A 24,482-nucleotide genomic window follows, 5' to 3' on the forward strand; every position below is an offset into this window, starting at 1 on the left:
ACAAATAAGGCAAATAAGCTTCCAGGATATCTCAAGGACCACCTAATCCCTTATATCCCCGATCATTGAGCTGTGCATTTCGTATTGTGGGTCCATTTTTACAGAATTCTCTTCCAGTTGAGGTCAGACCGGGCCCCTCACTACTGAACTTCCATTGCCTACTGATACCCCCAGCAGGCATTTTTATTAAAAGTTTGGTTTTATAGTTTTAACTGATTTTTATTCTTTGTACAGTGGTACCTCGGGTTACATACGCTTCAGGTTACAGACTCCGCTAACCCAGATATAGTACCTCGGGTTAAGAACTTTGCTTCAGAATGAGAACAGAAATCGTGTGGCTGCAGCGCCTCAGGTTAAGAACAGTTTCAGGTTAAGAACGGACCTCCGGAATGAATTAAGTTCTTAACCCGAGGTACCACTGTATTGTATCTTTGTAAACCGCTTAGAGACTGTGGTAGTTAAGCAGTACAGTGGTACCTCTGGTTACGAACTTAATTCGTTCTGGAGGTCCGTTCTTAACCTGAGGTACCACTTTAGCTAATGGGGTCTCCCGCTGCCGCCGGTGTGCGATTTCTGTTCTCATCCTGAGGTAAAGTTCTTAACCCGAGGTACTACTTCCGGGTTAGCAGAGTCTGTAACCCGAAGTGTTTGTAACCTGAGGTGTTTGTAACCCGAGGTACCACTGTATATAAATCAATTCAAGAAGGAAATTGATACAACAAATAAAACTTCCTAGCTGGCAAAATTATTTCACTAGCCTGTTGGGGGCTGGGGCAGAAAAGCAATGGAGGGGGGCTATGTCTATGCTGCACCTGGAGGATGGGGCTTCCCGTCTCTAGAAGCCCAGTTGGTTTCTAGATGGGGTGCAGAGGACGGATGTGTGTGCCATCCTTTTCTGACAGTCCACTCTCCAATTCCTGGACTCCTTCGGGTACTAGGTGAGTATTTAAATGCAAGGCTCCTGTACGTTGCTGAAAGTTCCATCACGGACAAAAGATGGGATTTAAAGGTAACAAACTGGTGGAAAACAATTGTCAAAGTTGGTTCTGTGAACCTGCCTTGAACCTAGTCAACCATTTAGCACAGTCCTGACTAAGTGTGAAAATCTCTATCAGTTTCGATTCTGTTTCTCACATTTCCAACCTTAAACTTTTCTTTTTAAAAAAATCAAATTGCTTCAGAAAAAGACTCATGAAAATTCCTCATCATTTCAGAATCTCTCCTAGCACACTCATTTTTGTATGTAGTACACAGACTCTTGATCATCTTGGTCGCCCTCCTCTTCACACATTCCAGCTTGTCAATATCCTTACTAAATTGTGAGACCCAGAACTGGACACGGTACTCCAGCTGTGATCTGACCAAGGCAGAACTGTTAGTGAGCACTCTTCGGGTTCAGTCAGTCAACCAGCTACAAATCCACTTAGCAGTTATCTCATCCAGTCCACATTTTACCAACTTCTCTGAAAGAATATCATGGGGGACTTTGTCAAAAATCTTATTGAAATCAAGATACACTACATCCACACCATCCCCCTGATCCACCAAGCTTGATACTCTATCAAAAAAAGAAATGAGATTCAACTGGCATGACTTGTTTTTTGAGAAACTCATGCTGGATCTTTGTAATCACAGCAACCTTGTCTAAGTGCTCACAGACCAACTGTTTAGTTATCTGTTACAGGAATTTTCCTGGTATTGATGTCAAGTTCACCGACTGGAAGTTTCCTGTGTCTTCTTTTTGCCCCTTTTTGAAGATGGGGACAACATTTGAAGAAGAAGAAGAGTTTGGATTTGATATCCCGCTTTATCATTACCCGAAGGAGTCTCAAAGCGGCTAACATTCTCCTTTCCCTTCCTCCCCCACAACAAACACTCTTTGAGGTCAGTGGGGCTGAGAGACTTCAGAGAAGTGTGACTGGCCCAAGGTCACCCAGCAGCTGCATGTGGGGGAGCAGGGATGCGAACCCGGTTCACCAGATTACGAGTCTACCGCTCTTAACCACTACACCACACTGGCTCCAGTCCACAGGACTCTGAGATTACATCCACAAGCTCGTTTAGTACCCTTGGGTGCAGATCATCAGGCCCTGGAAATTTGAATTCATTTAAAGTAAGTGTTCCCCTACCACTTCTTTTCCTATCTTGGGCTGCATCTTCCTCCTTGCATTGTTTATTCTGTTATTACCAGGTGGGGTAAACAGAGAAAGAATAGCTGCTTTACCGCAGCTCCGGTTCCAAGAAATACAAATATCCCACACTTATAACATTGAATCTCGTTTGCATGTAGGGTGATTGCATGTGTGTATAAGTAGCTGGTTTTCAGGTTAAAATCCCCCCTGCCACACTCTGAAGCGCGTGCACACACACACACAAAATATAGGACTCTGGCTAATGACACAACACCTAGCAATGTTTTTTGTATGAACTGGACAAATGCTCAATAGTAACAACAGTTGAATGAATCAACAGGCAGGATAACACAGCAATCAACAACTTTTTCTGAACTGGGGGCATCACATTTAAGCCAAAGTAACAACACGAGACACACTTTTGTTTTATGCATTTTTTTATCCTCCCACCAGCCTCTCCCATGGGTGCTTCTCCTTACTGGCTTTTCTTCCTCTATCCCTTCTTCTTGTTTTATTTCTCTGCTGCTCCCCACAACTTTATCCTTTCATCTTTTTCTTCTTCAAAATCTTTATTAGAGAGAAAGAGAGAATAGGATGATGGTGATGCCCCAATTGTGACCCACCTGAGGTCACGGCCCACTGTTTGACGACTAATGAGAGAGCACCAACAGCTGTAAGTCTACCTTTTCTCTATGGATACACAGCAAAGGCCCAGTGTGTCAGATCAGGTTTGTCACCATACTGGTGGTCACTTGTGCGAAGGTGACTTTAGGTGACTAGGAAGTCACCAGCTTAGATGGCTTTAAGAGGGGATGAGACAACTTCATAGGGGATGAAGACTATCAATGACTACTAGTCATGATAGCTACACCTACCTCGAGGTTCTGAGGTGAAGTTCAACTGAATGTAACTAGTAGGAGCAAAAACACAAGTGGACTATTGACCTCAAGTCCTCTTTGGGGGCTTCCAGAGATACCTGGTGGCTGGCCACCATGGGACTTGATGGACTCTTGGTCTGGTCCAGCAGGTCTTTTTGTCATTTGTTGGGCTAGTAACTTGTGTGTACGAAACTGCAGGGCTGTGATGGATGGATTTAACTGTAGATGGATCTCACTGAGATCCATCTAGATCCCTAGATCCCTAGAGATCCCTAGATCCTGCCTGAGATCCCTAGATCCTGCCTGGTCTCAGGCCTAGAACATGGGAAGAGTTAACAAAGAAGTTGATGCTTTCTCCCCCTGCTACAACTAGCTCTCTGCAAAGTCTGGGGTTAGCGATAAAGGCTTCCAAAGTTGCAGCTTTCCTCCCCAAAGTGGGTCCTTCCAACCTAAGTCACCTCTCTCTGACATAACAGCTCTTACTGGAATAACCTAAGACATTCTACAACAGTCAAGCAGAGGGGTTCTTGAGATGTTGCCATTCCTTGTAAAGTTTACAGAAAGCAGGGAGCGTCAAATGATGTGTGAGGAGTTCAGTTCTGCTTAGGCTCTATCTCCCCCACAAGTCAAATCTGACAGGCAGGTGGGATGGCCCACTTGTCAATCACTTGACATCAGGTGACAGACAGGTGGGTAGCGTCAAAATTGGGTGGAGGAGGAATATAAAGAACTGGCCCACAGGGCCAAAAATGTCCCCCACCCCAGTTGTAAACTCTTCCTCTCCTCACTCCCTGTAACAGGATTCCCAGCCCAGCAACCTTCTTAGCACCAAGTCCTCCTCACCTTTTCCCCATAGCAAGAAAAATCAAGCATCGCTCAAGCCTACGCATCTCTCAAGCCTTCTTTCCTCCTAGCTGGAAAGTGGAACAGCTAATCTGGTGGATGTCCTTCCTTAAGGCACATCTCTACAGCAAATTTACATGGTTTTTAAATCAGCAGGAGTGCTGTGGGTTCTCCTTCCTTGTGCCCACAAAGCAGCTCTGGAAACTGTAGTTTTTGTGAAGTGCTGAGAACACACCGTTGTCCACCTCTTAACACACTGCATCTCCCAACATTATGCCAACCTGCTTTCAGTTTATATGGCGGTTGCACCATTAAGAAGTGTGATCCTAAGAATATTTGCTAAGAAGCAGATTCCCACTGGGCTCAATGTTTTAGGATTGCACTTTTGAGCTCGCTCCGAATGGTGCCTTTGAGGATGTGAGGGTTTCACGAAAACGTCTCTTCTGCCCTTGAGTTGAGGGTGAAAGAGACAGACAGAGGGAAGCGAGAGCAATCATATCTCCCCACCTTAACTCTACAACATGCAACTTAGTATAGCAAACTGAGCAGTATATTTCACACCCCGCAAAGGCTCTGCTGCATTTGGCCTTGAGGAGCCTTTCTCAGTTCAAGACTTCCAAACCTCAATAAAGTAGAAACTGTGAAGTGTAGTAGAGGGGTGGGAGAAACACCTCTGGGCTTGGACTGGTGGGACCGAGTTCAAATCCTCCCCTTGGATTTTTATTTTTTTTAAGTACCAGTCAAGAAGAATTAAGGAATTAAAGCACATTGTGCTGTGATCTCAACCATCGTTACAACAACCCTGTAAGGAAGGCCAATGTTATTACCTCCATATAGTATAAGGGTGGCTGGAGGGTGAGTGGCTTACTTAAGGCTGTCAAGTAAACTCATGACAGAGGTGAGCTCTCATTTTAGATGCTGAAGAACAAAAGAATACACACACAGAGAGAGATATGCTTATGTCCTACCCTGTACACGCTATTCAGCTGTTAAGCCAAATGCACAAAACAAACCTCAAGCAATTACAGAGAGGACTTCCATTTCCCCTGTCCCTTTATATGGGAACAAATAGTTATGTACTAACTCATTGCTGTGGCTTACATCTTACCTCTGGTTCATTCAAGCTACTAGTCCTCATTTTAAAAGCTCAGCCAGACCACCCTAGAGATTAGAAATCTGCTGTAGGAACCGGGAGGCCAGGATTCCAAGATGGGAGGTGGCAATTGTGAACTTTTTTCACCAGCTTCAGCTGGCAAGCTAGCCATGGCCATTCCATTCTAAGTCAGACCTTGCCACAGCCATTCATGCCCAAGGAACAAGACCACTGTAATAATGCGTCATATGTGGGACTGCCTTTAAAAAAATATTTGGAAACTTCAGCTGGTGCAAAAAAAAAAATGCCTCTGCCAGCTTATTGAACAGAGCTGGCCAGTTGCAGCCTGTGATATTAATCTAATATTATCCACCTGCCTGTTTGTTTCCAGGCTCAGTTGTAGGTACAGTACAGGTACTGGCTTTGATTTTTAAAGCCCCAACCAGCTTGGGACCTGGGCTGCTTAAAGGACCACTTTTGTCTGCATACATGCGTTCCGTTCAGCATCCGAGGCCTTGCTCTGGTACTGCTTTCAGAGGAAGTTTCACATGCGCCAATCAGGGACTGTGCCTTTTTGGTAGTGGTGCCACATTTATAGAACACCCCCCCCCCCAGGCAATATCCCAGGCTGCATCCTTTTAGACAGCAGGTAAAAAAAACCCAGCCTTTAAAAAAGAATGTCATCTGGCTAGCCTACCCCCACCATGCGGCTATAGACTGATAATCATTAATGCTACTGTGATTGGTTTCTCTCTCCCCCCCCCCCCCCCGCCTTTCTTTGTCGAGTCGGGACTTCGCTCTTTTATTGCCGCTTGTTTACTATTTATTTATTAATTTGCACAGTCGGCTGCTTGTGTGTTTTTAATTGCAGGCTGCTTTTGAGTTCACAATCAGTCAAGAAAAGCGGGGTATAAATTGATTTTAAGTAAAAGAGGCAGAAAGAAGCGTATTCCGCCGCTGACTCCTTATGCTCCCCTTCTCATTTGTCTCAGTTCTGAACATCTTCACCTGCAGTCAGGCCCTCTTTTGCCCCCTCCCTCCATGCCTTTCTCCCAAATCTTCTGCTATGCTCCAGAATAACCCCCCCTGGCTCTCCTCCTCTTCGAGTCCTTCAACAGAATCTCAGCTTACCTGTGTCTCCACCTGCCGCCTGAGTTCTCTCGGCCTCCTCAAGCCTCATATTTCAGCCCCTCCAGCCCTGTCCTGCCCGTTTAATGCACACACAGCCAGCCCCTCTGGATATGCTCCCTGAACACGGCCGGCAATTAATCAACTGTTCGGACGGAGGGAGCTGTGTCTGTGGAGTCTGTTTTATGGGCCTCTAGGGATTCAAATGCAGAATTGGGAGGGGTGTCCCTCTTTCCTCTCTGGCCCCAGCCGCTATCAGCTCCCATTCATTACAATCCAACCCATTTTAAGTACAACCAGCCTGTCTCACAACTCCTTCTTCAGAGACACTCTAGAGTCTGAACCTGAGCATCTTTTAAGGAGTATTGAAGACCTTTCCTCCTCCTCCTTAAAAAACAAAACCCAAACAAACAAACCAAAAGCAAATCTCAGTTTGGCTTTTAATTGGCTGGGGTCCGCTGTGTGCGGTGTAAAGGAGGGAGGGAGGGAAGTTCAGCAGCGGGTTAGACTTCCCCATTTGATTTGTTTCACTGTGGTGTTTCTCCCCTGCTGGAGACTGGATGGGTTTAAACAGCGAGGAGATAAACAAATAGGCTTGAGACAACGGGGCCACAGTCCCTCGCCTGTGCGCCTCCGGTGCATATCATCATTGCAAAGCAATCTTGCCCTTCTCTATGTCTGTGTGGGCTTATTAACCCGGCTCTAGACTGCAGGATTTTGCAAAGCTTGCAACAACACCCCCCACACCCCATCACACTGCCTCGGGGCTGCGGGTTCCTCGCCCCCATCAAGATCGACTGCCGCCGCCACCACACTTGGTGGCGATGCCAGCACCACCATCCTGCTCCTTCCTGCCAACACACCTGCTTTTATAATCTCCCCCACATCTCTCTTTATTGTGTGCCTATCTTCTCTTCTGCTGCATTCAGCAACTAACACTATCAACACTGGGGTGGGGTGAGGGGGGGGAGAGAGAGAGAGAGCAGCAAGAGAGAGAGACACGCTCGGAGAGACACAGACACATACATACAAGCCTTTGGCTCCTGCAGCAAAACCGTCTCCTCCATCATAACCCCCCCCCCCAAACGCACAATGCGCCAACGATAAAGCAAATGCCATTTTCTCCCTTGCCTGGGCAGGAGGATAGGAAGCGATGCTGGAACTCAGTCTCTCTCCCCCCACTGGCAAAGAAATGTTTTTTTTTTTTGCAGGGGGCATGGGGAGGGAGGGGGGAAAGAGAGAGATGGAGGTGGAGATTGCATTTTTAAATAAATCTGCCTTGAGCAGATCTGGTGGGGCACATCACACCCGCACCCTGTATAAGCAGCCACTAAAGCTATTCCCAGATCGGGAGCCTGCACAATTTTTCAACAATATTTCTGTCTGGTCCGTCGTCGGCGCCCCCCCCCCCCCCCCGCCCGGTAATCCATGCAGAATAAAGGGGAGGCAGAGAGGAGGAGCTGCTGAATAAATATATATATGTATAAAACACACACACTTTTTTTTCTCTCTCTCTCATACACATACACATACACATACACATACACAGACACAGATTCCTTTATTGTCACTGCATCCCCCCCCCCCATTGTCTAAAAGAGAAGGGAATAGCTCGATTTTGTTGCTACTGCAGGTGGAAGCATATGGAATGGTGATTATAACCGGTTTCTCTCTGCTCCACTCGGATAAGAAAAACAGAAACTGAGGTTGGGGTTGGAGGGGGGGAGGGAGAGAGAAATCCTCCCTACGCTTGAAAAGGTCACTGAATTATTTCTTCGGGGTTGCAATTCAATTGTGGAATTGGGATGGAAGGAGATGGCTGAATTTCTGTTCTCTGTCGCTGGGTGATAGTGTCACATATTCCTTCCGCAAAGATGATTTGGCCAAGGAGCCCCTTCTCCTGCTTCCCACAAATGCACACAAGCCATTGGGGAGAAAGGGGTCCAGAGAGGATGTGCAACTCCAGCAATTCCAACCTTTGCACACACACAAAAATAATGTTTGTTCTGTCGGAGAAGGGTGAAAACTCAGAGAGATGAATATGTAACAAAAGCCCTGTCCCTGTACACATAGGGACGCGCACACCGTCATATTCTTTCACACACAGAGAGATACTAAAAAGCGCACATCTCCTCATTTTCACACAAAAGACCCTGAAACTGGCCAGAAAAGCAACAACAGCACAGGTGCTAAAATTGAACAGACCAGACCATGTAACAGCAGGCACTGTTAAAAAAAAGGAAGAAGTAAATCTCATTTGGAGGAGAGAAGGAGACGGCGAGTTTGTTGTGATTCTCGTTTTGGTCCAAATAAAACAAAACGAATCTTGTTTTATTTTTGCCAGATCGCGGACAATCCCAACTTTAAAAAGAACTACGAGAAATTAGATGGATGTGAGAAAAGTAGATCCCTCCAATTCCATCAGCCCACTTGGCATAGCGAGCCATAGAAAGCCTCTTCCTTACTTCTTGTTGCGTTACATACAGACTGAAAACATTTTGTATGAATGACTCCATCCCCTTGTGGGGTGGGGGACGGGAGGGAGGGAAAGGAGCGGCGTGGGGGGAGGGAGGGAGGGAGGGAGAGAGAGAGGAGCCAAAGATTTGCTGTGTGTCTCCAGGCTTAAATGGAAATGAGAGTCACATCCTATCTCAGCAAACCAGAAAACGGATGGGGGGGGGGAGGCAGGTTGGAGCACAGCAGTTCGTGTGTAAGGGGCGGTCTTAGAAAAAGTGGAGGAGGGGGTTCTTAGGAATTATTTCGGTGATCTCCCCTTAGACCCCTCTCTTAACATATCGATGCGTGAGTGCTTTGTGCTAATCAAGGAACTGACATTAACACACCGGGCTATAAATCACGCATGCACCCCACAACACTTCTTTGCCTCCCAATGCCTCTCCCCTTGAGACAGAATCTGTCACATCTAATTTGGCTCAACCTTCAGCCATCCCCCACCCTCCCCCCACCCCCCAAAATGCAAAGAGGTGAAAGGAGAAAAACCATCCATCACAGTCCTTCTTCCAACAAGCTGGTGGAAGCGGGAGGGGGGAGAAAGTTCCTCCTCCTCCTCCTCCCCCCCCCCCTGCCCAGCCACCCCCTCCATTCTCACACTTCCTGAAATATTTGACGCCTTAAGGGCTATTCCTTTCTCTCCAACCCACCCCCCTTCCTCTTTGGGGAGGGGAGGAATGGGATGACCTATAAAAATTGACTGTGTCTTCCCACACACAAATTTCTGTAGACATACACTGCTGGCTAGGATAAGAGACTTAAAAGGAGATATTTAAACACCCTCTCCCCTGACTCTGAAAGAAAATCGCCTTAATATACGCACGGACATGTACATTAACAGAATGCATTCCCCAATTCCTCCCCATACTTCTGGGGGAATGGAACAACCTCACAAAACCTTCTCCCCGCTCCCCCACATTCAGATACAGTACATGGCTGTGTAATTCTTCGCTGGAGAGATTTCAACCCTCTTCAAATGCAAGCAGGCATCCTTTTCCCTTGTCTTGCAGAGAGAGACGAGCCCCTCTTCTCCCCATACCAAGTCCAACCCTCCCCCATCTTGGAAACCTGAGACATCCTTCTCGACAGATCCCGCAGTGGATCGCTTCTCTCCCCCCCCCCCCTCAATAATCTGACCGCCACCTTCTCTCCCCCCCCCCGCGCGCTCAAAAAACACACACACCACAATTTAGATATACAGAGTGTTCCTCCTACCATTAAATCCTTGCCTATTAGTGACTGCTGAATAAAATAATTGTTATGTGCCATTTGGAGAGTTGGAGGAAGGGAATATAAGAAATACATCTCCCCACTTGCCTCTCTACAGGGTTGGGGGCTGGGTGGCGGGCAGACAGAGACAAGGCCCCCAGGCATTAAATCAAGGTTGTGGGAGGGTGGGGGAAGGGAAGACAGAAAATTGCATCTTACACTTCTCAACTCCTGGGTGCGATCCTTCATTGCGCTTGCTTCCTGGCGAGGCTGTGGGTCCTCAGTGGGTCTTCTCCCCCACCCTCCGTGTGGCTCAACAGACAGACACGGTGGCTGGCGAAGACCCCTCTTCTTTGGGGTGGTGGAGGAAGAGGAGGAGGAGGAGGGCGGGAAGGAAGGTTACTGGTAATTGCAGTAATGGATAAACTGAGCCTTCCCTGCTCAGCCAAGCTGGGAGGAGGAAGATGCTCTAAGGATGGAGAGAGGTTGGTGCTGATGCAGCAGAGCAGGGTGGGAAGATGCAGGAGAGGGAGAGCGAGAGGGAGAGAGAGATGCGGGGAGGGGAGGGGGAGCAGAGCAGGGAAGCTGAGCATGCTCGCTGCACCCCCTCCCACCCGAGGGGCCATGGGAGTTGTAGTCTGCCAGAGAGAGGGGGCATCCTAGGCGAGGGCTGCTTTCTAAGGCGGTAGGCACCGCATCACCTATAAGATCGCGCGGCCTTCTTCTGCAATAGCTGCTGCCTCCTGGGGAATTCACTTGAGATTGCTAAGCACAGATTTATTTCCTGAGGCAGAGCGGCAAGCGGGTGGGGGGGGGGGACTGGGGAGACGACAAGGGATGGTCTGGGAGCAGCTGAGGTTGCTGCAGTACTACCGAAGATAAGCAGGCATATAACCAGACGGAAAATGGGATGGGAGATCACGGGAGCCACATACAGAAGTGGGATGTAAGTAATATGAACACACAGAGAGATGACTTCCCCTTTAATAACGTCCAGAGGGATGATACCTGCGTTCTTCTGCAGCTGCTGAAGTGGAGTCTATGAAAGTGCATGCCATAACACATTTCTTAGTCTCCGAGGGGCTATGGGACTCTTTGTGGTTTCCTCCCCTTTAACATCACATTCTGCTGCTCATAACCAGGGCCGGTCCTACTATTGGGCAGTGTGAGGTGGCTATCTCAGGCAGCAAGTTGTCTGAAAAGGAAGTTATGGCCGTTATTTTATTTTTACCGCTAGATGGGGAGGGGGAAAGGTGTTTGTGGGATTTTGTGTCTCGGATGCCAAAAAAGGTAAAGGACCCCTGGATAGTTAATTCCAGTCAAAGGCGACTGTGGGGTTGCGGCGCTCATCTCGCTTTCAGGCCGAGGGAGCCAGCGTTTGTCCACAGACAGCTTTCCAGGTCATGTGGCCAGCATGACTAAGCCGCTTCTGGCGCAACGGAAACCAGAGCGCACGGAAACGCCGTTTGCCTTCCCGCTACCTATTTATCTACTTGCATTGGTGTGCTTTCGAACTGCTAGGTTGGCAGAAGCTGGGACAGAGCAACAGGAGCTCACTCCGTCACAGGGATTCGAACTGCCAACCTTCTGATCAGCAAGCCCAAGAGGCTCCATGGTTTAGACCACAGCGCCACCCACCCAAATAATAATAATCGGTCTTGGATGCGATGCCAGCCCTGCTCACAACCAGGGTGGACAGAGAGTGTGTGATAAGGAATGGTCAGTTCTTTAAACATGGACTTATGGGAGGGATTCCAAACGATTTCTGACGGCAGTGTTGGCCACCAACTTGGATGGCTTTAAAAGAGGATCTGTCCAATTCACGGAGGACAACTACTATCAGTGGCTGCTAGCCATGATGGCTCCAGCTCTGCCTCCATGGTCAGAGGCAGTGATGCTGCTGAATACCATTTTCTGGTAACCGCAGGAGTCTTGCTTGTGGGCTTCCCATGGGCATCTGGTTAGCGGCCGTGAGAACAGAATGCTGGACTAGATGGGCCACTGGATGGCTCTAGAAAGGCTCTTTTTTATGTTCTTTATATTTTTACATGGGGAGGGGAGGCCAGTTATTCTGGGTTAATTAATACAGAGTACAAGGCTGTGATCTGTATGTGGCATCCTCCTCCATACTCACAACCGCTCATGCTGATTTGAACTTCCACTTCACTCACAAGTGTAGTGTAAGAAAACACAGCCCAACCTTTTGCCACCCTTTAGCCACTGGGGCCCCTTGTCTTTGTCCATGGCATCTTAAAAAGCAGAGACATCACCTTGCCAACAAAGGTCTGTGTAGTTAAAGCTATGGTTTTCCCAGTAGTGATGTATGGAAATGAAAGCTGGACCATAAAGAAGGATGATCGCCGAAGAATGGATGCTTTTGAATTATGGTCCTGGAGGAGACTCTTGAGAGTCCCATGGACTGCAAGAAGATCAAACCATAGGCGCCGACTCCATGGGGCTTGAGGGGGCCCGAGCCCCCTCAAAAATTCGTTTGGGGGGGCTCCGCCCCCCCAATAATCTCCGGCGCCCCTCCAGCAGAGCGCCATCGCCGCCCCTCCCCCAGCCCAAAATGCACAGGGAGGGGCTGGCTGCATGCCTCCTGCCCTCCCTCCCGAGCAAAAGCTCCACCCAATTTCCTTTGGAGCTGATTAATAGGCGCAGCACGCTCTCCCCTATTCGCTCACGAGGAGGCGGCGCCACTTTATTTGCATATTCATGAGCTTATTTATTATTCATGAGCTTTCCCGGGCCCCCCCAATATTTTTTATAAGTCCGCGTCCCTGGATCAAACCTATCCATTCTTAAGGAAATCAGCCCTGAGTGCTCACTGGAAGGACATATCCTGAAGCTAAGGCTCCAATACTTTGGCCACCTCATGAGAAGAGAAGACTCCCTGGAAAAGACCCTGATGTTGGGAAAGATGGAGGGCACAAGGAGAAGGGGACGACAGAGGATGAGATGATTGGACAGTGTTCTCGAAGCTATGAACATGAGTTTGACTAAACTGTGGGAGGCAGTGGAAGACAGGAGTGCCTGGCGTGCTCTGGTCCATGGGGTCACGAAGAGTCGGACACGACTAAATGACTAAACAACAACAACAGCCACTGAGGTTGTGGATGCAACCAAGTAGAGGCTTTTAAGCTTTGCTTTTGGTGGGGCCTTGGACATCCCTCCAAAGCTTATTAGGGAATTCCTTGATCGGGAGATCAATGGCAGGCAAGCTTCCCAGAAGGACAGATTGCCCGATCCTACCAGCGTTCACCTCCAAATGAGCTTGTTCCAGGAGGAGCATCTTGGTGCGTTCTTCTGAGTGCATGCTCAGTTTCCACAAGAAGCTGGCGATGGCCAACGAATCTTGTGAAAGCCACCCATGAAAGGTGGTGGGTTGTTCCAGTGTGCAGTGGCCCCCACAAATTCACACAGCTTCCTCAGCGGACAGGTTGGTGAAGAGATGCTTCGCTGAAGCTAGAAAGTCTGAAAAACATAGCAGAATGATTAAAGGGCTGATTGGGTCACGCTGTGGCCTCTGGATTATGTGCCCAGTAATTGTTTCAGGCTCGTTATTCGTGTGTCTAAAAGGGGTGTGGGTTTGTGTATGGGGCACGATATAGTGACTGGCACGAATCAAAATCTCCCAACTGTGAACATGAGCCACGTGCTAAAGGGGTTGGGGAACAATCCTGTCCTTTTTAATGAACCTGATTATGAGTAGAAAGGTGTGTTTAAAGCGTGCTGGTGGTTAACTAGGTCCACAGCCACACTGTACATTTTAAAGCACTATTGAACCACTTCAATAGTGTCATGGCTTCCCACAAAGAATCCTGGGAACTGTACTTAAGGGTGCTCAGAGTAAAGTTCCCAGAGTTTCTGGGGAATGTAAACTGATTGCCAAACTACTCTGGAAACAGTAGCTATTTGAGGGGAAGAGGCAGTCTCCTAACATCTGTCAGGACCCTTAACAAACTACAGTTCCCAGAATTCTTTGGGTGCTTTCAGTGACCTAGATAGCCCTTAGTACAAGCCCAGTGATGAGAGAGTTTTCTAAGCATTTGTCAAGGTTTCCTGTTTCAGTGTGGGAACGCCTTAAAAAAAATCAGTAACATCACCATACACACGGCAGCTCCGCAGAGACACATGTTCTGGGCCAGTTCATCCATCTGACAGACAGGGCATCTGCCACAGGCTCTGGACGGCATGCCCAGCTGTCAACTGGGTGTTGGTATCCAGAGGCCCAACGCCAAGCATAGCAGCAACTTAAAAGTCTAGGGCCAATTTTGCACCTATATTAGACTGACTGCTCTCGCCAGGCGTGACAGCCTATGGCAGCACTTTTGTCAAGAGCCAGGCATTGCGAAAGGGCCATGCTTCTGCTAATGAACACATTTCTGTTGCTCGGGGGCAGCCAGGAGCAGAAAGCAACGATGGGTTCACTGCCATCGGAAGGAACAGGTAGTCTTCAACAGCGATCAAAACTAAGCCTGAGCCAAATGCATTTTGCTCTCACCTCCCTCTGTTGGCTCCATGTGCCAAATTTTTGATCAGCCTCCCAGATGTTTTGGAGTACAGATGTGCTGGCTGGGGCACTCCAGAACATCTGGAAGACACCAGATGGGGGGAGACTGTTGTAGACAGTGTGTTAGAGCCCTGTCCGTCGTCTTCTTCTTCTTCTTTTTCTTCTGTAGAGTGCCGTGCATAACTGACGGCATGACATTAACAATAATAAATTTTGGAAAGGGCTAGTTGGGCTGCCAGCTCCTGTCCATAACATATATAACAAGACAGAGCCGTTATTAATAATTACAACCAGGGCCTCTGTGTATTTGGCAGGGGCACAGCACAGGCTGAGCAGTGGGCACAGAAGTCTGCATTCTGAGAGTCTCGTCTTTTTAAAAAGAGGGGGAGCCCAGCAAGTTTCTAGCTGTTGAGGTTGGAAAGGTTTGAAGCATGCAGGCAGTGTCTGGTGAAAAACGCAAAAAAAGGATGCTCGGGCAGAATTTCAATAGGTTACATTCCTTTTCTTGTGACTAACAGAAACAAAGCATATTTTCCTAAATAAGCAAAACACAAGTCCTGGGTGGTGGGTTTAGGGTTGGGGCAGAACTCGGTTAAGCTTTGAAAGGAGTGTGTGTTTTTTTAGAATCATGCTTGCTGTCGCTCTTAACATTGTCACCATCGCAAAGCAGAGAATATGCCGAGCAGCCCTGGCTATAGCTGGATGGAAGACCGTGATTAAAGCCGGTGACATACACCACTAGAACTATGCGGGAAATGCCATATAATACTACCTATTAGTAGCTGATAAGGCTATCAATGTCCACAAGTCATTATGGCTGGGCTGGGCCTCCAGGGTCGGAGGCAGTGATGCTTCTGAATATGTCACTAGAAACTGCAGGAAGGGAGGGGGCTCTTGTGTTTGGGTCCTGTTTGCCAGTTTCCTGCAGGCATCCGGTTGGCCACTGTGAGAGCAGGATGCTGGGCTAGAGGCGCCGCTGGTCTAATCCAGCAGAATCTTCTTATGGGATGTGGGAGGCTGACATCCCATCCCCTTTTAAAATGTGTCGAGGTAGGGTTATTGGGTTGTTTTTATTATCTTGATTATGTATTTTGTATTTTTCTATTGTGATTTTTATCTTGTGAATTGCCCGGAGACCTGAAGGTATAGGGCAGTATACAAATTTAATTAATTAATTAATAATGTTCTATAGTGGGAGCAGGGGGACATGGGGGACACTGTGGGTTAAACCACAGAGCCTAGGGCTTGCCGATCAGAAGGCCGGCGGTTCGAATCCCCACGACGGGGTGAGCTCCCGTTGCTTGGTCCCTGCTCCTGCCAACCTAGCAGTTTGAAAGCACGTCAAAGTGCAAGTAGATAAATAAGTACCGCTCCGGTGGGAAGGTAAACGGCATTTCCACGCACTGCTCTGGTTTGCCAGAAGTGGCTTAGTCATGCTGGCCACATGACCCGGAAGCTGTATACTGGCTCCCTCGGCCAATAAAGTGAGATGAGTGCCGCAACCTCAGAGTGGGTCACGACTGGACCTAATGGTCAGGGTCCCTTTACCTTTATAGTGGGAGCAGACGGTGTCTACAAGGACAGCAGTTGCCTTAGGCTGCACCAATCAGGCAGTGTGGTGCATGATTTGGACTTAAGACTGAGAAAACAGGAGTTCATATCCTTCACTCTGTCATTTAAGCTCACCGGGTGACCAGTCCACTATCTCTCAGCCTTACCTAATTTATAGCATTGCAAATGAGCAACAAAACAAAACAAAACAGAGCTCCCCTTGGAGTGAGGGAGGAATAATAATAAAAAACTGTAATAAAAATCATTCAACTGGGCTACATTTGGTCTCTTCTGTCCCACCAGGGGTAAGCGGGGGAGAGACAGTTGGTATGGAGGCTGTGGCAATAGGGTTAAGCTTTCCACCACTTTGGAGAACAGATCTAGGCCGGGGGGGGGTGTCCCAATGATCTCTCTCCCCCTCCTCAAAGTAGTAAGCATGGACTAGGTCAGGTATACACAGAGCAGCCAAGTGAGGCAATGAAGTGGAAGAGCGAGACGGAAGAACATACCACACCTCTTCGAGTGGCAGGTGGCTGGCCACATTTCCAGATGCTCCTCCTCGCATGTAGAAAGCCAGCACAGAAAGGTTGAGAGCTGGGGCTTGACTTTTTCCTCCAGGCTACGCTTGTTTTCTGTCTGCAGGGAGGATTTGTACGTGGCCGAGCACGCAAAGCTAGAATCCGTCACCTAAGGAAACCCTGTAGCTGCATCGAGTCAAAGGCCCATCGTCGTTCAGCGTCCTGTTCTCTCATAGCGTCCAATTGGATGCCCAGGGGAATTCCGGAAGCAGGACCCAAGTGCAACAACACTGCCCCAGTTGTGATTCCCAGCCAATAGAGGGAAGAGGCAAAGCTCAGTGGGAGAGCATCTGTCTCATGTACAAGAGGTTCCAGGCTCGATCCTGGCATCGGATGATACCCAGCTCTACCTCTCTTTCAATTCAGAACCAGTGAAGGCGGTGAAGGTCCTGTGTGAGTGTCTGGAGGCAGTTGGAAGATGGATGGCGGCTAACAGATTGAGGTTGAATCCTGACAAGACAGAAGTACTTTTCTGGGGGGACAGGAGGCAGGCGGGTGTGGAGGACTCCCTGGTCCTGAATGGGGTAAATGTGCCTCTGAAGGACCAGCTGCGCAGCCTGGGAGTCATTCTGGACTCACAGCTGTCCATGGAGGTGCAGGTTAATTCTGTGTCCAGGGCAGCTGTTTACCAGCTCCATTTGGTATGCAGGCTGAGACCCTATCTGCCCGCAGACTGTCTCGCCAGAGTGGCGCATGTTCTAGTTATCTCTCGCTTGGACTACTGCAATGCGCTCTCTGTGAGGCTACCTTTGAAGGTGACCCAGAAACTACAACTAATCCAGAATGCAACAGCTACACTGGTGACTGGGAGCGGCCGCCAAGACCATATAACACCGGTCTTGAAAGACCTACACTGGCTCCCAGCACGTTTCTGAGCACAATTAAAAGTGTTGGTGCTGACCTTTAAAGCCCTAAACGGCCTCGGTCCAGTATACCTGAAGGAGCGTCTCCACCTTCATTGTTCTGCCCGGACACTGAGGTCCAGTGCCGAGGGCCTTCTGGCGGTTCCCTCACTGCGAGAAGCCAAGTTACAGGGAACCAGGCAGAGGGCCTTCTCGGTAGTGGCACCCGCCCTGTGGAACGCCCTCCCACCAGATGTCAAAGAGAAAAACAACCACTAGACTTTTAGAAGACATCTGAAGGCAGCCCTGTTTAGGGAAGCTTTTAATGTTTAATAGGTTATTGTATTTTAGTGTTCTGTTGGAAGCCGCCCAGAGTGGCTGGGGAAACCCAGCCAGATGGGCGGGGTATAAATAATAAATTATTATTATTATTATTATTATTATTATTATTATTATTATTATTATTATACCTCCATGTAAGACTGGGGGAAATGTTTGCCAGTGTGGGCAATACAGAACTCGAAATGACCAATGGTCTGAGCCAGCAGATTCCTGTATCCCATCTCTGACTCCTTCATGGAGCTATAATCACTGCCTTATACATATGGAAGTATATACAGAACCCAGCATATTCCATAATGCCACTGTAATATGCATTTGAGCATATACAGAGCCTGGGGGGGGGCGTGTATGTGTGACAGAATTCGGAAGTGCTTTCCGGTCCACCCAAGCACGTTTTGCCAGCATACCAGGGGATTTGTGCTGCTGGTTATGCGCTGCCTGCGAGCCTACTCGGTACGATGATGTTCCCTGGTCAATGCGTGCGCCTGCCTTGGATCCGTCCCCGCTGCATGACAGAATGCAGCACTGCCCCCTGCTGGGCACAACCACAACAAAAACGCAATCGAAGCGAACGAGCTTGTTACAACATGAGATCGTGCAGCTGTGAAATTGGGGGTGGGGGAGAAGGCCGCTGGTTGCACAGTCGTGCGCACAGGCGTGTGAACGGGAGCGCGACATAACAAAGGGGTCGTGTGTAAAAACAAGGCGGCAAATTGGGAAAGGGGAAGGCTGCAGAAAGACTTAACTGGGCAGCTTTCTCCGCGGGATCAGCTCCAGAATCTATTTTCAGCAGGTGGAAGGGAGGGCAATAGCCGCACTTGATTGAGAAGCAGATCCTCGGGAGAGGGGGAAGTGATGGATTGGACTTACAAGCTTCCAGATCCTACCTGATGTGTGGAATCACCAGCTCTACCATTTTTACAGGGTAGCTGGATTTATTTTTTGCATGTTCTGTAAAGAAGTGGCAAGGATAATGTCCAAGGCGAATGCAAAAGAACCCCATAATTTATATGTAGAGGAATAACAACTTCTATGTTCTAAGTTGTACTTGGGTCTTATATACTGTACAATAGATAGGTTGACAAAGACAGTTTTTTTAAAAAAGATCTTCAAAAGATAATTAATGTCATCAGTTTCAATGGCCCAGTTCAGACGTAATCGTAAATCATGGTTTCCCATTACACATTCACATCTCCTCTCACCTCCTTCTCCATGCCTGAAATTAAGAGATTAATTTCTGCTTACTGTTTTCAACAGCTCACAGTTCCTGTTCAGAGCAGAAGTGTGGTTTGCTTAAACTTTAATGACTAAGAACACACCAGGGTCAGACAGGGGGGATTGGTCCTTTAGGAATCCACCAGGAGACAGGCAGAGCCTAGAAGAGACAGAGGCTTGAAAAGGCTCAGTCTGCTCTCAAACTTCGGCTGTGGATACACCATACATTTCCAGCACATTTACACATGCACGCACCAAATCCTGGGAACTGTAGTTTGATAAGGGTCCTTGGAATTTCAGCAGTGTAAGAGGTAAACTACAGTTCCCATGATTCTTTGGGGCAGGGAAATGTGCCTTAAATGTATGGCTTGCATGCAGCCATTGTCAAAGCCTATCGCTTTCTTGGAGCTATCCGTGGTCCTGCAGAACTCCTGACCTGCCTTGGCCCATGGGAGCTGGCATAAGACCACCATGTAATACGAAGGGATGATGGGAGTTGTAGTCCAAAAAAACAGCTGGAGACCCAAGTTTGGAAAACCCTGGACTAGATGATCCTCAGGGTCCCTTCTAACTCTACAATTCTATGATTTCTATTATTTCTGTCCCTCTGGGCTCCACCCAATTGCTTGAAATTAGGCAAATGGCCGCAGGAGGTCCTTCAGTCATAGGCTGCCGATAGCTACATACTTGGGATCAGGAACTGTTCTCCCCTGGGCTAGGCCTCTTCCCTGCCCTGCTGCACCCCTACCCACCCCAGCAGCCAACTCATAGCTGTGTGGAGGGAGCAGCGAACAGGAATCAAGGACTACACCAATAGCCCACTTAGGTCTTGCCCATTTCAGCAAAATGACCCACAATCCTTTAACTCCAGTCCTATAGCCTGCCTTCCGCCTCCCCTTTCCCATGTCTTTTACAGACCAGCCCCTCCCTGTGTTGCACTTGTCTCTTTCCTGAACCTGATTTGCTTGGATCCAACCCACACAAACACTTCTTCAGATATCAAGCCCCGAATCCCTTTTTCTTGGGGTATGACATTCTTTGTAATCCACAGGGCTGTAATTTAAAACAAAGGAAATCTATAAATAAAGTGTTGGAGAAAACAACAAGAAGCATCTTTGCCTAGAGCTGGGTGGGAGGTGCATGTCACACAGGCTAGGAGAACCCAGCAGGGTGCAGTCACTGCAGAGCAGCCTTGCTAGGAAGTCCACCAAGGTCACCGGTCTACCAGAATTTTTTGTAGCCTGCTGTCCCCACACACTTGTGTTATAGATTCGCGGCACATCAGTGGCTTGGAAGAAGATGGGGAGGGGAAGCTCTCAGCTATCTTCCAGTTTGCAAAATCTCCATAGCCAGACAAGTGCCTGTTTGCAGTGCTAGAGAGCTCTTGGGTTGAAATCTATCCACATAAGCTACCTAACTAGGTTGTTAGGAGGATAAAATGGAGTCTACACTCGCCCCCACTTCCATCAAGCTCCACCCCTTAAGCACAGGCAGGCTCTTCCCCCAAACTGTCACTCTTGGCACTAACTAAATGCCACTAGGGGGTTCCGTGCATACCACACCAAGCTCTACCCACTGACAGACACTGCCCCTTAGCTCCCCTCAGCTGAGTTCCCAGTTCTAAGCCACAGGAGAGTGACCCAGCACCCCTCACCCTGCGTTCCTTAAGGAGAGCTGGGATCCATGTGTGCTTCATGGCAAATGCATCCCGCAAACTACCTAAAAAAGAACATTTGACATCTCAGCTCCTGTTACTTTTCGGCTTCCGCAAGGAGGACGCCGAGTTTGGAAACTTATGGTGGCAGCATGTCCCTGTACTGTTTTCAGTCCACAAAGCTGGTCCAAAGATACATGCACAAATCTCTTGCAGAGTTCAAATCTGGTGATTTCGAAGCATGTCTTACATTTTCCCACTTTGTGTGTGTGTGTGTTGGGGAGACTGGATCACGATTCCAAGTCTGCTGGGAGTCAAGCACATTCAGGCCTACCCTAGTTGGCAGGAAGATTCCACTGCCGAGCAAAAAACGTGTCACAGCTCCCAACTTGCCAGGAATAGTTTCCTGAAAATGAAACAGCACGCAGGGCTTGGCGCCAGAGATGCATAACTTATGCAGAGGGACTGCAGTTGGACACCGGAAGGAGGTCGCCCCCCCCCCCCCGTTGGACAAGAAGATCAGTCAGCCTCAGGCATCAGATCTGGGGCTGGGTGGGACTGGGGGTGGGAATAAAGGTGTTTCACAGGTAACAATAAGGGCAATACTGAACCGTCAAATATATTTTTTTAAATAAATAGAATAGAATATTAAACACATGGCAGGATCTGATTTCCTCATATTATTTTGATCTACACCAGTAGGGTGCCTCCTGGTTTTGGTGAGGATAACTAATAAAAAGGGAACGGAGAAATGGTGTGCAGTTGAGTGTAAGGAAGTCTGATTTTTCACTTCAGTGTTTTCTTTGAAATGTCGAATGTTGAATTCTTCTTTTTTAAAGCACATGCTGAATCTGCCTATTAGGTAATCCAGCACCGCTTATAGGGCACGACCTTCAACCAGGTACAAAGGTTCTCCTATGCAAGCACTACTAAAGTGAACCAGAACATAAGAACACAAGAGCCCTGCAGGAACAGGTCCATGCGCCAACTACTCCAGCATCTTGCTCTCACATCAGCCAACCAGAGGCTTATGGGAAACCTGAAGGCAGGACCTGAGTGCAACAGCAACTCTCCTCACCCCTTCCTTGTGCTCTCTAGCAACTTGAACCTGTACAAGAGCATCACAGCTTGTTCCACTAATGCTCACATAACGAAACTTCCCAGTGGGGTGTCGCCCCCCAACAATTTTGTGAGAGCAGGGGTACAACCTGGTACTTTTCACCCCATGGATGGAAATATATTGGCTGTCTCTTAGTGCAGACCCAGGTCATCGAGCCTGAGCTTCCGCAGCTGCAGCCTGCCATGATTGGCAAGATTGGCAGCAACAGCAGCTGACAGGTTCCTATGCTTAAGATATATTTTATTCCCTTGGTAATTATGCTGTTATAAATGTGCATTTTATATTTGACTTCCTTTAGCAATCTTTTTTCCGACATGTTTGATATAATTGTGGTTGTTAGCTGCGATAAATGTTGCACGTTCTGTAGTTGACCTCGTCTGTGATGTTTTATTCTGAAATCTTTAAGATAATTTTTTAGTTCCCTGTTAATTGTGTTGCTTTGAATGTATAGTTTGACTTTCTACAGTAATTTTTTTATTCCGGGTTGTTTAATTTGAGGTTTTCATGTGCTCTAAACTGCTTTGAGATTGTTTTCTGAAAAATATAAAGCGGTATAGAAATGAAATGAATAATAATAATAATTCTCACAAACACCAAGACACACAAACAAAAGCTAGGGCCAGACATAAGCCGCCATGCAGCTGTGTCACACCATTTCCCCCATTTTAACAGTACAAGTACATGTGCATTTGCTCAGAAAGTATTCCCATTGTGTTCAATGGGACTTTCTCATTTATGTGTTTAGGACTGCAACCTTAGTAGACATTGGGTCCCTTACTGCAGGAGACAGTTCCTCCTATCCTGCCTCTCTGAACCACACTAATTCCCCCCCACACACACACACCTCCTCCGCCTTGGCTGCAGGGATCAGTTCATCCCTGTTCCCGTCACGGAGCTTTGCAACCTCCTGAGTCACCGGCTGCGCTATTGACACAGACAGCCAGGGCAAGCTGCCAAGGCAGCCAGCAAGGGGACTGGCCTGACGCACGGTGGCTCCAGCTCCGTCGGTCCTCCAAGCAACAACAAGCCAAAGCCCCTCCACCTGCAAAGCAGCAAAAACAACAACAACACCCCACCCACAACCTACCAAGCCCTTTCACACAGAGAGAGACCCCAGTAAACCTAGACATTACCACAAAAATGAAAGCACCTCGGCTCACTCCCCTGATAGAAAGGATGGGAGGTTTGCCTCTCTACGGAGTCTGTTTCCTTGCGATACGAAAGGGAAGGAGCTCTGGAGACTCTGCTTATTTACAAATCTATAAGCAGACCCCCACCCCCAACAGCAGGCAGAACAACTGCTCATCTTGCAGCAGATTTTCAAAGAGGAATAGTTGCAGTGCAAACACACGCAGACACTCCAAGGCTATGGCACACACCCCAGGTGTTTGCTAGAACTCATAAAGCTCCTGGTTTCTCCATCTGCCCAAAGTCAAACTGCTTATTTTTTTGGCCCACGTCCCAGCACCAAGAGAACACTCTTCTTAGATCCCACACTGCAGGTAGATTGCTAATTAAGGAAACATCGCCTAGTCATTAGTTCTCATTGAAGAAATAGCAGCTGATCCTCCTGGATCATCAGCTCAATGAAAGGAGGCAAACCTATCTCTGGTTTATTTAAAACGGAAAGGAGGACAGTGCCACTTTTAAGAGCACTTTTAAGATGAAGAAATTTCAGCTGATACAGATTTTATAAGCCTAGCTTGATAAACCTGCACCTGTCAGTATGTATGCCACACAGCTAGCCAAAGGACAATGTGTGTTTTTTTAAAAAAAAGATATTTATTAGAATTTTACAAAATGAAAAAAGAAAAATACAAAATAAAAATAGGTAAAAAACAATTCCATCTTTCCATCACTTTCTTTCATTTGCTTATTTCCCGGACCTCCTCACACCTCCCTTTTTGTATTCCAGTTCAATTTGTTAGTTCAGCAAATCCTTCCCCTCTTTGTTGATCCTAATCTTTAATCTTAAAATAATGTAACATTAAGTTTTGTCTATTAATAGTCCATTTTTTTCCATACTCCTTATAGCGTTATAGCTAAAAACCACATAACTTTTCATCCAACATCATTCTAACATTCATTAATTTTACAATATTTCTGTAGGTAGTCTTTAAATTTCTTCCAATCTTCTTCCACCTGTCTCGGATTCTGCCGGTCATTTCTGCCAGTTCCATGTAATCCATCACCTTCATCTGCCATTCTTCCAGGGTGGGTAGATCTTGTGTCTTTCTTTACACCTGCTCACCCTCTTTACTGATGAGCACGGGGAAGGGCCATGGCTCAGTGCTATGGCATTCTCTTTGCAGGAAGAAGGTCCCAGCTCCAATCTCCAACTTCTTTAGGTAAGGTTAGGTGTGTACCCTGTTTGAAACCCTGGAGAGCCACTGCTAGCCAGTGTAGACAATGGTGAACTAGATGGACCACTGGCCTTACTCAATATAAGGGATCAGCCTTATTACAAGAAGCTGGCATAAAACAAACTGGTGTAAATTAAGCTGGTGCAAAGTACAGCAGATCCATCCAGGAGCGGGGCTATTTCTGGCTGAGCTGGCGCAAGCCTGAGAGAGGGAAAATGAGGCTTTAAAAGAGTGTTTGGGTGACACCACCCCTTTTTTGCTGGCTTAACTTAGGCTGGGTTGCCATGCCAACATGTTTAGGACCCAGCCTATGTCACCTCTCTGGTTCCGCCACACAACACCACTTTTCCAGGGCTTATGCCAGTTTAAGGTATGCCAGACTTTGGCTGAGCCAGGTATCTCCAGCTGAGCCAAGGATGGCGAGCTATGCTGGTGTAGCCCAGTTGTGCTGGGAACCTCCCAGCTCAGCCAGAGATCCACTGGATCATAACCCTCCTCATCCCAGTGGAT

The 24,482-nt window shown here is 47.8% G+C and overlaps 1 protein-coding gene across 3 annotated transcripts in view; it reads right to left on the reverse strand.

Annotated features, from left to right (window-relative positions):
- Window positions 1-10,375, reverse strand: part of STX1B (syntaxin 1B) — a 69,052-nt gene extending 58,677 nt beyond the window's left edge. For 2 of the 3 annotated variants that reach the window (XM_028704179.2, XM_028704178.2), the window contains exon 1: window positions 10,014-10,369. In XM_028704179.2, the coding sequence (XP_028560012.1) occupies window positions 10,014-10,043 (30 nt within the window). In that variant the 5' untranslated portion in view covers window positions 10,044-10,369. Of the gene's footprint in view, window positions 1-10,013 lie in introns of all 3 variants that reach the window. The other variant, XM_028704177.2, reaches the window with a different exon arrangement.
- Window positions 10,376-24,482: the final 14,107 nt, after the last annotated feature.

Source organism: Podarcis muralis, chromosome 13 (assembly GCF_964188315.1).
Source record: "Podarcis muralis chromosome 13, rPodMur119.hap1.1, whole genome shotgun sequence".
NCBI classification, from domain to species: domain Eukaryota; kingdom Metazoa; phylum Chordata; class Lepidosauria; order Squamata; family Lacertidae; genus Podarcis; species Podarcis muralis.